Raw genomic sequence first — 16,849 nt, 5'->3', positions numbered from 1 at the left:
TGAGCACCCTGCCCCGCTCCCTGCAGAATGGCACCCCGTATTGAATCCCTGTCCCCGCCTTGCGGCCCATTTTGCTGTCTCCCATCCAGCCCCCCCCCTTTAACAGCCCCCACTCTCCCACCTTGATCCTGGCAGCCAGCTGAGCCCCCGTCAGCACCTGCCCGGCTCGGTCCGTCCGGACGTGTGTCCCTGCTGAGTGCACCACACTGGTGACGTACTCACACAGGCACTGCCGGAAATCCTCGTCTATGTCTGCAGAGGGGAAAAGGACCCAGGCATCCGGGAGGGATCCAGGTGTCCAGGGTAGGACACACGTTAAATGCGATTGGGTGGGCTAGTTTGTGCCACAGGAAATGAGATTCCATCTCTGGGCAACAGCTGCTTAACGCCCCCCACCCCACTGCCTGGGGGAAAATGGGGGAGAGGCATGAGGGGGCAAGGAGAGGCTGCAGTGGGGAGACAGCAGTCTCCACTGGGTGGTGCCAGGGGACCCATGAAGACCCAAAAGGGGGACACCAGCAGCGTTCCCCTAGCAGACCAGGACCCCAGCAGTGACCCCCCCCATGTCCCTCTCCCCTCCCACACAGAGCTCAGGGCTTCCAACACCAGGGGCTGCTCAGCAGAGACCTCCAGGTCCTGCCGGAGTCAAAGCAACATTTGTGGCCGTCAGCAGGGAATCAGACCCGCTGTGGAAACGTTCAGCTCCGCCCCAAAGTTTGCTGTTTCCATGAACACACGTGGTATCTGATCATTACCTGTGTGATTTCTCCAAGATACTCCTGCCCCGCGTCCGCGCCGTAGGCTCCAGAGAGCTGCCAATCTCGCACCAACAGGTCCAGGCGCTGCAACAGAGAGCACAGGAGAAGGCTCACACTGGGGCTGGGAGCACAGAGAGGAGACCAGAGCTGGAGGCTGTTGTCCAACCCAGCCACGGACACTGAGACCCTGGGCATGACGTGGGCGTGGAGGGAGAACAATGGACTGGCTGTTTCTTTGGGGTTTGTCCAGCATCTGGCACAATGGGGTCCGGGTCTAGGACGGGGGCTCTGAGGTGCTCTGGCAATAGAGACAGTAAATAGGAATAGTAAGAATCAGGTGGGATAACAGGACTGGTGGGGGGTGGAACAAGCATTATATCCTCATATGGGGGGTGATGGGAAACAAGGACCTACCTGGATTGGGGCCAGATTGCAGGTCCCTCCAACCTCCTTCGCAACCTGAATGAACATCTGAGATGCAGAAAGAGAGAGAGAGAGAGAGAGAGAGAGAGAGGGCAACATTTTCCCATCTTGAACAAACCATCCCCGCACATGTGACCAATCAAGATTGGCAATGCAAAATAAATGCCACTGAAACTAAAGGGATCCCAGACAACATTCAGTGGAAACTGATCATTGAAGAGAGAAAAATTGACAAAATGAAGAGAGAAAACATAATTTCAAACAACAATAACTCAACACCAGTAATCAAAGATATAAAAGCAATAACTGAATTCAGAAAACCCAATAGTTGGTTCTAGAAAAGCAGTCACAGAAGACACAGAAAGCCAAAAATCAAACTCATCAAGCCAACAATTGGAGACCAAAAAGAAATAATGAAAAGAAGAAAACTAGTCATTGGAATCAGAAAACCAATGATTGAAACCAGAAAAGCAGTGAAATAAATCACACAATCACTTAACAAAATCAACACACTAATAATTAATGCCAGAAAACCAATGGTCAAAAATAGAAAACCAGCATTTATCAAAGTCAGAAAAACAGTAATCAAAGCAAGTTATCGGGAATTAACGTTTGAAAGCCAACAATAAAAAATAAGTATTTGAAATAAGAAAACCAGTAGTCAAAGAGTCAAAACCAGCAATGCAAGTCAGAAAACCAGATATCAAAGTCAAAATACTGTACCCCAAAGTGAAAGACAGAAAACCAGTAATCAATATCAGAAAAGCAATAACTGAATGCAGAAGTCCAATCATCAAAGCCAGAAAAGTAGTAATGAAAATTAGAAAACAAATAGCCAAAACAGAAAACCAATAATTGAAGTATGAAAACCAGATCAAGGTCACAAAACCAAGTCAAAGTTAGAAAATGAATAGTCAAAGACAGAAACCAATAGTATAAAGAAGCAATAAGTGAACAGCAGAAATGAAAAAAAAGTTTAAACACTCCAAATATATAAAGAAAAATTAAAAGTCGGTAATCAGTAGAGAGACACTAATAAATGAAGCTCTGTAAACAAACACTGAAATCTTGTAACCAATAAACAAAAAGCAGAAAACCAATAATGAACCGCTCCCCTCAAACTAGTGAGATCAAAATCTGACAATCAAAGAATGAAACCCAATAAATGAAATGGGAGTGGTGATAACTAAAGCCACAAAACTGACAAGCATGGACCAAAACACAATGAACGAGAACTGAAAACCAAAGGCTGAAAATCATAGATCGAAACCTGAGAAACAATGAGTGGAACCCAAAAACGTGCAGAGAGAAACCCAAGAAATGCTAACATTTGGCTGTTCTTTGAAAGTGGAAATTGGCATGAAAACATTCTGATTTTGTCAGCTTTCCATTTTTCAACAAAACTTTTATTTTCCATCTCCCCACATGGTCACTATGAAATCAACTGACAACTAATGGTGGGTACGAAATAACAAACAGCTAATAGCCAGTAGTGACTCACAAATAATCAATAACTGGCAGCTATTAATGAATATAAAATAACCAATTATACAAGTTAGTTAATTGGCTAAGTGAAGTAAAAGGCCTAAAAGACAACCGGATGGCATTTTTCTTTGTCTGTCTGTATCATGATCACTTTTTGAGACCACATCTGATCAATTCCCAAATTTCAGGGGACACGCTGGGCAACAGTTGAAAGAACGCTACTGACTTGGGGGCGGGGGAAATTGGAAAACGGGAAAGCCCAACTTCCATTTAGATCTGGTGAGTAGCATCAGCAGCCAATGAGCCAATCACTCTGGGGAAGGAAGGTAGCAGGGACTTCTGGGTGCTGAGCAGGGAGAATGGGGGGCACATAGACCCCTGGCATGCGGGGAGGGGGAATGAAGCACACACAGAGGTGGGGCTGGGGGATGGGACATAGGTTTAGGGTTAGGGCTGGTTGGGAAGATTCCAATGGAACATTTTTCCCATCACAAACCCTTAACTAACGCAGAGCGATGCAGGGTGCCCAGGGCTGGCTCCTGCCCATCCAGACTCAGTGTCTGGGTGCAGGGCATGTGCAGGTGGCTCCTGCCCCATATGGGGCACAGGCAGAGAGCAGGGCTGGGTGCCACATGTATATTGGAGCACCAGCCCAAGAAGGCCGAGGTACGGTTGGGCGGGCATTTCCCTTAACTCTGCTGGCCCTGGCTTGGCTGAGCACGACATTCTGGCAGGGCACGTTCTGTGAGAAATGCTGATTTCTGGGGGCACCTGTATCTGGGCTACCCCTTGCTCCATGGTGGCACGGTGCCAGGGCCACCGAGAGCGGGTTTGGGCCCCCCAGCAAGGGCGGACCGGCTAAACAGGGCCGACGAAAGGGGGGGGAAGCTGGGCTCCAGACCCCCTTCCGGACCGCTGGGCCCCGGGCCCCCTTTCGTACCGCCAGGTCCTGGTAATTTGTACCGGTTCCCCCCCCCCCTCGTCAGCCCTGGTTCCACCCACCTCAGCTCTGGGTCACCAAAGCTACCACAAGGCTACCTGACCCTCCCGGAAACCTGAGTCTGCAGGCGCATTTCAGATCACTTACGGGAGTGAACCGGGACACAAAAGTCTCTTCTCCACCAGCCCCCCAGCAGGTCCAGCACTCAGCAGTGAGAACCCGAGCTAATTGGTTAATGACAAATAGCCACCAGGTAATGATAAAGAACCAGAAATATGACTTTACCCTCAACAGACTCCCCCATTCCCCTCCCCCCGCCACTACTCCAGTCCCCTGCTCCCCTTAGAATCTCCCCCCCACACCACTCTCTTTCCCCTCCCCTACTGCCCCATCCCCCATTCCCCTGCCTGCTTCCCTGCCCCACTCACCCTCCTCCCCTGGGCTTGGACCCAGAGGGGCTGGTCCCACATCCACACGCCCCTCGTCACGGTCACTGTCCCATTGCGACACTCAACCCCCCCCAGGGCCTCGTCCTCTCGGCCCATCCATGACACATCCACAGCCTCCTGTAGGGGGTGACCAGGGCAAGGTCAGAAGGGAACAGGGATTGGGTCTGGCATTCTCAGGGGGCAGGGTGGTGGGCCACTGGGGGAGGAGGTGGAGTTCTAAGGGTCTGGGGGTGGGGTTACAGCTGGAGGATGGGACCAGTGGTACATGGGGAGGGGCCATGGCTGGAGGGTGGGGCCTGTGCTGCAGGGGGAGGGGCCATGACTGAAGGGTGGGGCCTGTGGTGCAGGGGGAGGGGCCACGACCAGAGGGTGGGGCCTGTGGTGCACGGGGAGGGGCCATGGCTGCAGGGTGGGGCCTCAGTTGCTCTGCCCTGGGCCTGGTACAGCGGGAGGGCCCTGCCTGGGGAGAGGGGACCTTTGCTGTAGGGGGCATGCCAGTCGTGGAGGGGGAGGGGGCCCTTGCCGAGGTGGGTGGGGTTTGTGTTGCAAGAGGCAGGGCCCTGGCTGGGGTGGGTGGGGTCTCTGGTTCAGGCGATGGGGCCATAGCTGGGGCTCCTGTCCCCACTCACCGGGCTCTGGAGCCGGCGCAGCAGGCAGTTCATCAGGAAGGATTTTCCCCGGCACTGCTCCCCGATGATGGACACCAGGCAGACGGGGGCGTCCCCCACCCCACCCTGCTCCAGGCAGAGGCTCAGGGCCTCCTCGTACAGGATCAGGCTGCCTTTGTCATCCAGACGAACCAGCTGCACCGGGCACCCCGGCTCTGGCTGAGCCCCCGGCCCCTGCTGCAGGGACAGAGCAGGGTCAGAGCTCGGACCCCATCCCAGAGCCAGCCAGTCCCTGCTTCTGGATGAGAGCCCCGTGCCCCATTCCCATCCCCTGAACCAACGAGTCCCTGCCCCTCAGATCAGATCCTCTTGAGCCATTTCCACCCCCCGTGAGCCATCCAGTCCCCTGCCCTCCAAATCAGAGGTTGCGCCCCCTAGAGAGGAAAGGCCCCGTGTCCCATTCCCCACCCCCTGATCCAGCCAGTCCCCGCCCTGGGGCCTGTGAGAGCATGCGTCCCTTTCCCCTGATTCAGCCTGTCTGGTCTCACCAGCTCCATCTCTTCCCGCAGGGGCTCTGTGATTTTCTTCACCAGGGCTCTCAGCCGCATGTCTGGGGTCATCCTGTCCCTGGAGCAGGGAGTCCGGCACTCGGGGCACTGGTAGCCCTGGGCCGAGACCCTGTGCCAGTGAGCCACAAGGCAGCCCTGACAGAAGTTGTGGCTGCACTCGATGGAGACGGGGTCATCCAAGACATCCAGGCAGATGGAGCAGGTGACGTCCTCCCTGAGTTGATACATCTCTCTAGACCCGCTGAGTGGGGGGAACCTACTGGGTCAGGACCTGGCACCCGGAGCAGTAGGGCTCTGCTGGAGGATGGCTGATCTCTAGCCCAGGTGTGCCCCTTCCTGGCAGCAGGAGTGTGGGGAGGAGCGAGAGAACATGGGAATATTTCTGTGAACAAGCTGTGTGACTCAGTTTACCTGCCCACTTTGTGTCCCTGTCCACCGGGCAGCACCAGAGCGAGAAGACGGATTCCAAGAAGTCATGGCGGAGATTGGTAGATTCCCAGGCCAGGAGGGACCAAGGCTGAGCTCCTGGATAACAGGCCAGAGAACTGCCCCCAGTTAATTCCTGTTTGAACGAGAGCAGATCTCTTAGAAACACATCCCACCTCGAGGGAGAATCCACCGCACTCCTTGTACATTGTTCCCATGGTTAATTCCCCTCCCTGGTAAACACGGATATCTTCTTTCCAGGCTGAATGTGTCCAGCTTCAACTTCCAGCCATGTGGTCACGTTAGAGCTTTCTCTGCTAGCCTGAAGAGCCCATTATTAAATATTTGATCCCCGCGTAGGTGCTTCTAGACTGGAGCAAGTCACCCTGGGAGGTGGGAGCTTCTCTTTGCAAAGCTAAATAGCTTGAGCTCCTGGGGTCTATCACTCCAGGCCACGTTTTGTAATCCTTTAACCATTCGCTTGGCCCCCCTCTGCCCCCTCTCCAATATATTCACATCCTTCTTGGACTGCTCCGGAACTGGACACAGGACCCCAGCAGCGGTCGCACCAGCACAAAATCTAGAGGTAAACTGACCTCTCTGCTCCTACGCGCGATTCCCCTGTTTGGGCATCCTTAGCGCCTTTGGCCACACTGTCGCACGAGGGCTCACGTCCAGCTGATTATCCCCCGTGGCCCCCTACACTCTGTCAGCGTCTCTGCGTCGCTGGAGAGACACCCACTCCCCCACCCCTCCGCCAGGCTGGGAGCATGGCCCACGCTCTTTGGCTGTATCACAGCACGTGTTGTTGGCTTGTGCCCAGCCTACCCTAGCGCTGGGGCTGTTGGTGACACTGGACTTTTCTCTGCTGCCTACGGCCTGGCAGACGCCATGTGCCAGGGGTTAATCACTGGCAGTGCCACGCCCGGCAGGGGCACAAGCCTCTGAGAGGAGTTTGATCTCAGTCAGACTCGCTGCCGAGGGCAGCTGGGGAGACACAGGGGCTCCTGGAGCCCGAGTCCGGGAGGCACCGAGCTCGGCCTTAGGAAAGGCCACGCTCAGGGCCTAACAAGGAAATAGCTTCCTTCCCATCATACAGTGAGCTGGGTGCTGACTGGCCGAGCTTTCCTCCAGCTGGCGTGAGAGCAAATTCACCCTCTCACCCCCACAGAGCCCTGGGCATTGGGTGGGGGAAACTGAGGCACAGAAACGGGATAGAACATGCCCTGGCCCAACCCCACTCCCCTAACGCTGGGCTCTAGTCCTGGAGCACCAAAGTCTCCTCTTTTTCTGCTGGAGACTCCCCAGTTTCCCACCCTGGGATCCCTCCCAGCCACCGATGGGCCCCAAAGGGGACCGGCTCTATCTGTCCTACCATCAGTGATGTCTCCTGAGCAAGCACCAGGGCCGGCCCAATTCGTTTTTTCATCCTAAGTGGATCCCCCCTCCCCCCATCAAGATAGAAAATGGGAATTTTGTTTCCCTCCCTCTTTGGACGAAATCTATCAGGATTTCATCCACCAAAAAGTTGCCAGATTCACAGGACAGTTGGGGTTTTCCTGCAATCCCCAGCTGCTGGAGGCATGGGATTGCTGCGCTGTGATAAGGCAAAGCAGTGCGCATCACAGGCACAAATTAACCCACGGAAAGAGCCAGCCCCCTAAAAAAGAGGGGTTCTATATATTTGCTTGCTGGTCTTTGGAGCCCCTTTTCCAGCTTCTCCCTCCAGTGGCAAGGACTGGAAAAGCGGCTCCAAAGACCGGCAAGCAAATATATAGAACCCCTCGTTTTTGTGTGTGTGTGTGTGGGGGGGGGGGGGGGGTGAACAGCTGAGGGGCCGGCTCTCCTTCCATAGATTAGCTTGTGCCTGTAAACGTCGCGATCGCGGCTAACGCAAGACAAGCCACTGTTCTGGGGGATTCCACAGGCCCAAGGGTTTGCCCGGGTTTTAGCTGGTTGAACTGGTCAGAGTTTGACAGTGTTTCAAATCACGCCATGAGCCAGACCCAGCGTTGGGGGTAGATTAGCCGCTGTCTGAGCCTATCTTTCTGCTGGACAGAGGGCAAGGTCCGAACTGACCCTGTCCCACCCCCCCAACCCCCAGCTGCAGGGAATTTCTGCCCCACAGAGAGCCAGGACTTATCATGTGACTTGGCAATGCCCTAGCACAGTTAGGGAGGGTGAAACATGGGGAACAAGCAGGGACGATCCTGTCCCATGGGTGGGGAATAGACTGCGGGGGACAATCCTGCAACCTGGGGGAATAGAGCAGAGGGGACGATCCTGCCCCTTGGTGCAGGAGGGGGGAGGGGGATAGAGTGGGGGGGACAATCCTGCTCCTTGGGGGGGGATGGGCTCCACACGCCCTCCGCCTCCTGCTCTTACCCGGCCAAATCTCCGCTTCTCTCCGTGCAGGCAAAATTTTGTCTGAGAAACAAAAGCGTAACTCCATGTGTCTTATCCTTCCAGCAGCCCAGCTGGCGGGAGTTTGAAGGTGGGTGGGGCGGCCCTACTCTCACATTGTAGTGCGAGGGGGTGGGAGGCAGAGTGCGTGTGGGAGGGGAGCACAGAGAGGCCCGGAGAGGTGGGGCCAGGCTGGAAAAGCAAGTGACAGAGAATGGAGGGTGTAGAGAATCTTCATTCCCCAGATCCCCCCACGGGCTCTTTGGAGCAGCAGGGGCTGGAAGTGCACGTGCTTTAAAAGGCACTGAAAGTGCCAGGAACTGTGATCAACTTGGGGGGCCGGACAGCTTGGCCAGAGATACACCCCCTAGTGAATTTCTGGATGTTACCACTGCCTCTCCATCCAGAAATGACATCCCCAACTGCCTCTTCTCAGAAATGAGGCATTTCTTAGAACTGAAAACAAAAACCCTTAGCAAATATTGAACTCTTTCCACTGCTGGGTAATGGTCACCTGGGGCTGAGATGCAGTCACCTCTGGGGTGGAACAGCTGAGGAACAGCAGCACAGCAACACTACATGGGGATGGCTCGCCCAGCGCTGAGATACAGCTGTCTCTGGGGTGGCTTCTTCAGATAACGTGATCTTATGAATGGGTCCTTTTGTCTTTGGAACTCACTGCCACATGAGCCCTGCTATGTATCCTAGAGCTCTTTGCTGAGGCTTTTTACTCCTGTTTGATGGTCTCCTGTCTGGTATTTCCCAGGTTTTGGTTCTTTAGATTAAGGGTGAACCACTCAATAAGACTCATAGACATTAAGGTCAGAAGGTCATCTAGTCTGACCTCCTGTACATTGAAGGCCACAGAACCTCACCACCCACTGCTGTAATAGACCCTGAACCTCTGGCTGAGTTACTGAAGTCCTCCAGTCGTGGTTTAAGGACTTCAAGTTACAGAGAATCCACCATTGACACTAGTTTAAACCGGCAAGTGACTTGTGCCGCGTGCTGCAGAGGAAGGCGACCCTTCCCCTCAGGTCTCTGCCAATCTGACCTGGGGGAAATTCCTTCCTAGTCCCAAATATGGTGATCAGTTAGACCTTGAGCTTGTGGGGGAGACCCAGCAGCCAGACACTTGAGAAAGAATTCTCTGTAGTAACTCAGAGCCCTCCCCATCTAGTGTCCCATCACCGCCTGTTGGAGATTTTTGCTGCTAGCAGTTACAGATCGGCTACATGCCATGGTATGGTAGGCAGTCTCGTCCTACCATCCCCTCCATAAACTTATCAAGCTCAGTCTTGAAGCCAGTTAGGTTTTTTGCCCTCACTGCTCCTCTTAGAAGGCTGTTCCAGAACAAACTAACTTCTGCCTGAGTCTGTAGTGGGCCTCACACAACAGCTATCAGAGGGGGAGGCGAGCTGGCCTCAGTCCATCTCAATGTGGTGCTAACTCTGAACCCTACTAATGGCAAGCCACTTCTCAACACCCCACATCTTCACTTTGGATCTCAGGCTGGGAGGCAGAAAGGCAGTGATCAGACAATGAAAAGTTACACAGCCAGCTGTGAATGCTGTTGGGTTTTCTCAGAGTGCATCAGGGCCGTGACACCCTCCACTCTGCATTGGGTTTGTTTCCTGTCTGACGCGGGTGGAAATCAAAAGAAACATGGGAATGGCTCTTTCTGGGAAAGAAAAGATTTAGCAGATTTTATCTGCTGTCTAGGCATGCAGCCAGCATGAAGCCACTCAAAAAGCACTGAGTTGCAGCTGATGCTGGGGTGGGACAGGTGGGTAACAGCTGCAGAGTCGCACTGAAGTTCTCAGTGGGGACCTTGCTGTCACCAAAGGCTGTTCCAGGAGAGCATCTCCTTTGGGCTTTTACTGCCATTGGCCATGATACACTGACACTCTGGAACCCTGTATCCCTCAGTAGCACACAGTATTCACCACTGTGATATGATTATGAGATGTTTTGTATTATGCATGCCTTGTGAGGTGGTATGTAAAATGTCTGGATCTGTTGAACATTAATAACCTGTTGGATTGGATATGCTGTCATTGTATGGGAAGTTATGCTCTCTGTTGCATTTCTGAAATATGTTGTGAGACACCCACAGCCAGCTTTACAATAGAAACAAAGGAGGGCCAGAAAGGTGTTGATGGCCCATCAGGAAGAATCCACTCTCTGAGAGACTCCTTGGAGAGGGCACTTAGTCAGTGGGGTACTGCCTGACCAATGGGCTTGCCTGACCCCCATGACACAGCAACGATCTTTCTAGCAACTGAAAGAGAGTATAAAAGAGGGACAGAGACATCATAGAATATCACGGTTGGAAGAGACCTCAGGAGGTCATGTAGTCCAACCCCCTGCTCAAAGCAGGACCAATCCCCAACTAAATCATCCCAGCCAGGGCTTTGTCAGGCCTGACCTTAAAAACCTCTAAGGCTGGAGATTCCACCACCTCCCTAGGGAACCCATTCCAGTGCTTCATCACCCTCCTAGTAAAATAGTGTTTCCTAATATCTGAGCCTGGACTCTGTGACTGCATTAGTCGCCAACAGGGGAATGTGGCAGGAGAGGACACAGAACGTGTCTACAAATAACTTTTTCTGGACTGCTGAGGTGTGGGGAGAGGCCAGATTCCATCTGGCGCTGTAGGACTCTGAGGACGCTCTGGGATCGGGAGCGAAGTCTCTGGAGCCTCGGGAGGTGCAGGTTTGGAGACAGGTGGCTCCTACCTAGTCCAAAGTAACCTGCCGTGCTCCCCCACAAGAGCCATGTTAACAGGCAACACTGCCTCTGTCTTTCCTTGGCCATATGTATCGTGTCCTTTTTCTGGTGGCTAGTCCAGAAAAGGAGGACAAGCGCTCACTACTGCTACCACCTGAGGGAGTTGCAATAGCCCCAGCATCTGGGACTTCAAGCCCCTAGAGTGACCTCTTACCTTTATAGAACCCCCCCCCCCATACACAGCTATTTTAAAGTTTAGCCTGATAGTAAAGAGACCCCTTTTCAACCCTTCACCACACAAGAGAAAGCCGGCAGCATTTGTCATTAACTATTTATTTCTCCTCTCCTGGCTCCCAAACTGCTTCTCCTCCCTACTGCCGCCAGCCACCTTCGAGTTCTCCCTCTTCTCTCCCCGGCTCTGCTCACTTGAGTGCAGCAGCTCAGCGGATGGTCCAGCTTTACTCTCTCTTCCATTCTTCTTCACTTCTTTGGGTGGCTGCATTTGCCATTGAGCAGGCTGATGGAAATACCTGAGTGCTCTGTCTAGGCCAGGGGTCTCCAACACGCGGCCTGCGGGGCTATTTCTCTAGGTAAGCGGCTCCAGGCCACAGGCCAATGCCATCCTGCACCCCAACCCCCTGCCGTGAGCCCCCTGCCTGCACCCCAACCTCCCTCCTGCCCCCTGCACCCCAACACCCTGCCTAGAGCCCCCTACTGCACCCCAACCCCCTACCTCACCCCTCCAACCCCCTGCCCTGAGCCCCCTGCCTGCACCCCAACTCCCTGCCCTCAACCTCCTGCCACATCCTACATCCTTTCTGCACCCCAACGTCCTATCCTGAGCCCCCTTCTGCATCTCCCACCCCCTGCCATGAGCCCCCTGTCTGGACCCCAACCCTCTGCCACACACCACACTCCCTCCTGCACCCTGTACCCCAACCCCCTGCCCAGAGCCCCCTACTGCACCCCGACCCCCTACCTCACCTCTCCCTGCCCTGAGCCCCCTGCACCTCAACTCCCGCCCTGAGCCCCTGCCACATTTCTCCTGCCCCCTCTGGGGGCAGGACTGGGGGCAGTGAGGGGGGGGGGTGTCAGTGATGCAGCCCTCAGGCCAATGAACTAGTCCTCAGCCGGCCCTCGTGGTCATTTGAGTTTGGGACCCCTGGTCTAGGCTCACAGGCCCAGCAGCTAAAGCCAAGCCCCACTGAGAGCAGGGGAGATTAGCCTGGATTGGCAGGAGTTGAGGCTTGGCCCATAGGGACCCCAGGCACTGCCGCTGCTGCCACCTTCATGGTGAATCCTCCAATGCCTCGCCAAAGGGCTCTTCCACATTCTGCAAACTGGCCTCACTGGCTGACTGTCTAGGAGAACAGAAACCCTTTGTTAGAGCCGGAGAGTCTCTTGCCACGGCTCACTGAGGGTCACAGTCAAACAGCTGCGAGTCTCTAGGAGGCTCTCAAGCAGTTCCCTGCTCAGGCACTTGGCACCCACTAGCAATGGTCTCTGACAGTGGCATTGCCAAGGGGAGCTCAGCAGATGGTCCCTTCTATGGCTTCCTGAGTGGGAGGGAGGTTGGTCTTGTCATTTAAGGCCTAGTGTCAGAGTCAGGGCTCCTGGGTTCTCGGACTTTGGAAGTGGATGGAGTCTAGCGGTTGGAGCTGGACTGGATCAGTCCCACGCTTCCTTCCTGCCTCTGTCAGGGACGTCGTGTGTGACCTTGCAGCCAGTTGCTTTCTATCCCTATGCCCCAGCGAACAGGGATAATACTGACCCACCTCAGAGGGGCTGGCAGGGGTCACCAGCGTCATGACTCAAGTTGGAACCAGTTGTGCTCTTGGTAGTGAAGGGCCCAGATTCAGTCCCCATGGATGCCCAGGGTGTCTGTATTGTGGCCCTGGTTTGACTCACCTAGCATTACAGGATGTTTAGCCCGGTCCTGGCCAGGCGTGGTGCATCTGCTCCTGGCCCTCTCATCACACACAAGAACATGGCCCACCAAGGACAATCCATCAGCTCCCATCTGGTGTTCAGCTCCAGGATGGATGGGGAGCCCTAGCCGGACCATAGAAAGACAGGGGGGTGTTCTTTGGTGGAAACTGCTGGAGCTTCAGCCTCTGCTCCCACCTCCACCCCCACCCCCACGCTAAGGGCTTCAAAAGTGGTGCCTGACCCCAGGTAAACAAAGTAGCCGAGCTGAGGCCAGGGTGGGACTGATCCTAAGAAAAGAGCAGATTTCGCCTCTGCTCTAGGGAGATTCCCCTAGGAAAAGCAGCTGGGGTGGGGCGATACAAGCACTACCCCTCAGCCCTTGAATAGCGGCCAACTGGGACTTTGGGAGCCAAGGGACTGGTGTATCTTGCTGGAGATCAGAAAGGGGCAATGGAGAAATTGTACCAAAGTAAATGTCACGGCTGGGTCAAATGCAGCCAGACCTACTGGTCAGAGCCCGAGTCCACACTCACATGACAGGAGTGGAGAGTCAGCCAGGTCAGGATACTGGAAGATCAGCAGGAAAAGACCAACTTGCTATCACCACCACAACTCAGATGCCAGTAAATCAAGCCAGGGGAGCGGCAGCAGAACCAGGCAGCGCACGGTCCAGAACCAGGAGCAGGCCTGGTGTTCAGTCAGCTTCGTGTTCCTGCTGCTGTCTTACGCAGGGCCAGGGGGCCAGTGAGCTTTCCTGGGACTCCTCCAATAGGACCTCAGGAGTGGAGCCTCAAACTGGGGCTGAACTTCATGGGTCCGAGGTAAGCAATTTTCAGCAGGCTTCGAGGTGGAGGGTTGGAGTGTGGCTGCTCCCATGAACCCTGCAGACCCGGGTTGGAGACCCCTGGGTCATGACAGTGAGTGATCTCTCCCCGCTCAAACCTCCTGCAGCAGGAAACAGTCTCCAGGATCCTGGACACCGCCTCTGAGAATAAAATGAGGATATCATGATGAGAAATAGGGCTCTGTACCAGGGCTGGGATCCAGGGACAGGGACAGCTCCCAGACAGGCTATGCATCGGGGATGCCATTTCTCCCCAAAGAGACCCACACGCCCCAAGAAGTAAATGGCTCTTACCTCAATGAGGGACTGGGGGTCTTCCATCTAAGCCTCTTTGAGAGCCGGCATTGCTGGGACGAGGTGACCTGTCCCCACTGCTCCCTGACGTGGCTCAGCTACAGGAAGCGCCCGTCTGGGAGGCTGTGCCAGATCCCAGGGCCTGGAAGACAGCTGGGAAGGAGGCTCCTATTCCTGTCACACCCAGAGACCCCATAGAAGGGCCAAGGGGAGAATAAAGGGCAGAAGGTGAAGCTAGCCCTGAGCCTCTGTCCCACCCCCACCTCCTCAAAAGTGGAGCTTTCCGAGCTCCAGTGGGGCTGTGGCCCTGACACAAGGGCTTTTCTGCACCATATGGGGCAGGGAGAGCTCTGCCTGGGCGCAGTGGGAATGAGGGGGGGCAGACAGAGGAAAGGGGGGAGGGGAGTGGCTGCAAGGGAAAGAGGTCCTGCCCCATATGAAGGAATTTGGGGGGCAGAGGGAAGAACCCTGCTCCACAGAGAGGGGAGAGAGTTTCTGTGAGTGCCAGGGGGCTCCATTTCCCCTTCTCGCTCTCCCAATCAGAGGGAGGCCACACCAGCTGGCCCAGTCTGGTCCTTACCAGAGTCTGCAGGGTAGCAGTGGGCCCACAATATGGCTGGGCAGTTTTGACAGGGTTGGGACTCACCAGCATGGCGCCTCCCGCTGGTCGCTCTGGGAATTAGCTCAGTCCATGGGGAACGCCCTCTGCTGGCAGCGTCCCATCCGTCTCTTGTCCTCTGTTGGCATCTGGAGCCGTGTTGCTCACCGCTTGACGCTGCCCTGCAGGCCACTGCCCCTCCAGCAGTGCCCACCAGTCCAGCCTCACCCCATTCCAAGGGCGGGGGTTAGCAACAGTCCTTGCACCTGCCTCGGTGGCCAACTGCAACCCCCAAAGTCTAGCCCCTTGTCTCAAGGGCCGGTTACAATTTGTCTCGGTCATCGGATGGCCAGATGCAGTACTGCCCAGCCCAAGATGCTGGTCTCCTGCTCTGGAGACAGACCTTCCCCCATGAAATTCTGGGACAGACTACCTGCTGCTCTCCTGGGCAGCCATTATATAGGGCCTAGCCTAGCCCTGATTGGCTGGCTCTAATCTCGGAACTGATTGGCTCTCAGTAGGCCCTTCTCTGATTGGCTGACGGCTTGCACAGCCATTCTGGCCTACTCTTTAGATGTCCCCGTTGGTGGCAGTGGAAGCACTTTCTGGGTCTTCCCCCTGCCACATCCCTACTCCTGCTTGTTTGGGCCCTAGCCCTTCCTTCTGGGCTGGCCCGGGCCTTGGGAGTCCTGTAGGGGCACTCTCTCTTCAGGTGCCCTGGCTCCCCACAGACCCACCAAGCTGGGGGCCCCCCTGTTACTCTCACAGGGGGTGCCTTTTCTGGGTGGGGCCTCTCTGCCCCCTCCCAGGAGGGACACTCCCTCCTTTAGTGTCCCTGTCACCTACAGGCGAAGCAGTTCAGCGTTCCTGGCCTCTCGCCCTCAGTGCTGGATCTCTTGTTTGGTCTGGGTGCCGACCTCCACAGCAGCCAGAACAACTCCCTCTGCTGTTCGGCAAGCCGAGCCACCCAGGCCCTCCAATAGAAGTCTCTTTTCTCCACCATTTTGGTCTCTCCATGTGGCACAATCTGCCTAGTCCGCTTGACGGTGTCCTTCTTCAGGCCACTTCCCTCCAGCAGTGCCCCCTAATCCATCCTCATCTCCTTCCGGCGGGGAGGGGGGAAGCAGGTTAGCAACAGTCCTTGCACATGCCTCAGTGGCCAACCAAAACCCCCAAAGTCCAGCCCCTTGTCTCAAGGCCCAGTTGCAGTTTGACTCAGCCACCACATGGCCAGGTGCAGTAGAAGAGAGAATGGGGGGACCCAGGCCCACCAACTGCCCTGGGTCCCCACCCAGGGATCCTCTAGTAGCAGTCTCCCTGCTCCCCCCTTGTCCAACTGTCCCTGGGCCACTTCTCCTCTGGGCCCTCTAGGCCCTTTCTATCAGGGCCCGCAGTCTGGCAGGTCTTGGGCCGGAGCTGTAGTATGCTCCCTTGAGCCTGCCCAGCACTGCTCTTTCAGAGATGCTGGTCTCCTGCTCCGAAGACAGACCTTCTCCCATCAAGGTCTGGGGGATACTGCCTGCTGCTCGCCTGGGCAGCCTTTATATAGGGCTTAGCTTAGTCCTGATTGGCTGGCTCTAATCTCGGCCCTGATTGGCTCTCAGTTGGCCCTTCTCTGATTGGCTACCAGCCTCTGCAGCCGCTCTGGCCTACTCTAGCGCCCTCTTGCATGGGGGTGGAGCAGCCGCCCCACCTCAGCGATCAGCTGTCGCAACCAGGCTGTGGCCTGGGCTGTGGGGCTGGCTCCAGGCCCCAGCGGAGGAAGCACATGCCTGGGGCGGCATTCCGTCCATTCTTGGGGCAGCACAGGCCGGGCGACTTTTTTGTTTTTTGCACTTCAGCAATTCGGGCGGCGGCAGTCCGAGCGTTGTTGTTGGTTTTCTTTCTGCTTCGGCAGTTCGGGTGGCAGCAGTCCAAGTGGTTGGGGGTTTTTTGGTTTTCTTTTTGCTCACTTTGGCAGTCTGAGAGCTGTTGTATTTTTTTTTTTTGCTTGGGGCAGCAAAAATGGTAGAGCCGGCGCTGCTGGGCTGAGGTTGCTCAAGTGGTCAGCCCCTCAACACACTGTATCGGGGGTGGCTCAGGCCTGGGCGGGGCCCAAGCACCCCACAAACAACCAGACTTCAAGGGCGGGCCTTGGCCTGGGTGGAACCCTGGCAGCCAGCAAACAGACAGACTTGACAGGGCTGGCTCTAGCCTGGGCGGGGCCCCGGTGGCCAGTCAACAAACAGTTCCTGTCCTGGGCTAGAACCTCCTTGCACCGTGTAGGGGGTCAGCCACCTGGGGTGGGGTGGCAGGGGGACGCGGTCCCACCCTCCTCCCCCGCGTCCCAGCCCAAGGCGCTGGCAGGGGCAGGATTGGTTGCCCCTGCGTCGGCAGGGATCCAGCCGCAACAC

The 16,849-nt window shown here is 55.6% G+C and overlaps 1 protein-coding gene, 1 long non-coding RNA gene and 1 pseudogene across 4 annotated transcripts; all 3 read right to left on the bottom strand.

Annotated features, from left to right (window-relative positions):
• Positions 1-16,849, bottom strand: part of LOC135982419 (uncharacterized) — a 38,484-nt pseudogene that overhangs the window by 6,317 nt on the left and 15,318 nt on the right.
• Positions 122-8,167, bottom strand: LOC135982418 (RING finger protein 112-like). 3 transcript variants are annotated; one of them, XM_065589032.1, is made up of 5 exons: positions 8,044-8,167; positions 5,212-5,794; positions 1,173-1,229; positions 756-842; positions 122-636 (listed from the first exon to the last, which is right to left on the bottom strand). In XM_065589032.1, exons 2-5 carry the CDS (start codon positions 5,458-5,460, stop codon positions 316-318), a joined length of 714 nt encoding a protein of 237 aa, XP_065445104.1. In that variant the 5' UTR covers positions 5,461-5,794; positions 8,044-8,167; the 3' UTR covers positions 122-315. The 3 variants fall into 3 exon arrangements, with proteins under 3 accessions (XP_065445104.1, XP_065445106.1, XP_065445105.1); XM_065589034.1 differs by having other exon boundaries at positions 124-252; XM_065589033.1 differs by lacking the exons at positions 122-636; positions 756-842; positions 1,173-1,229 and adding an exon at positions 4,541-4,900.
• Positions 11,786-16,809, bottom strand: LOC135982417 (uncharacterized). The gene is made up of 5 exons (XR_010599765.1): positions 14,505-16,809; positions 13,859-14,032; positions 13,254-13,705; positions 12,700-12,843; positions 11,786-12,152 (listed from the first exon to the last, which is right to left on the bottom strand). It is a non-coding gene; the product is annotated as an uncharacterized LOC135982417 (long non-coding RNA).

The sequence above is a fragment of the Chrysemys picta genome, chromosome 3, assembly GCF_011386835.1.
Source record: "Chrysemys picta bellii isolate R12L10 chromosome 3, ASM1138683v2, whole genome shotgun sequence".
In the NCBI taxonomy this organism is placed as follows: domain Eukaryota; kingdom Metazoa; phylum Chordata; order Testudines; family Emydidae; genus Chrysemys; species Chrysemys picta.
The sequence above is the reverse complement of the archived record's forward strand: the minus strand, read 5'-3'. Positions and strand labels throughout refer to the sequence as shown.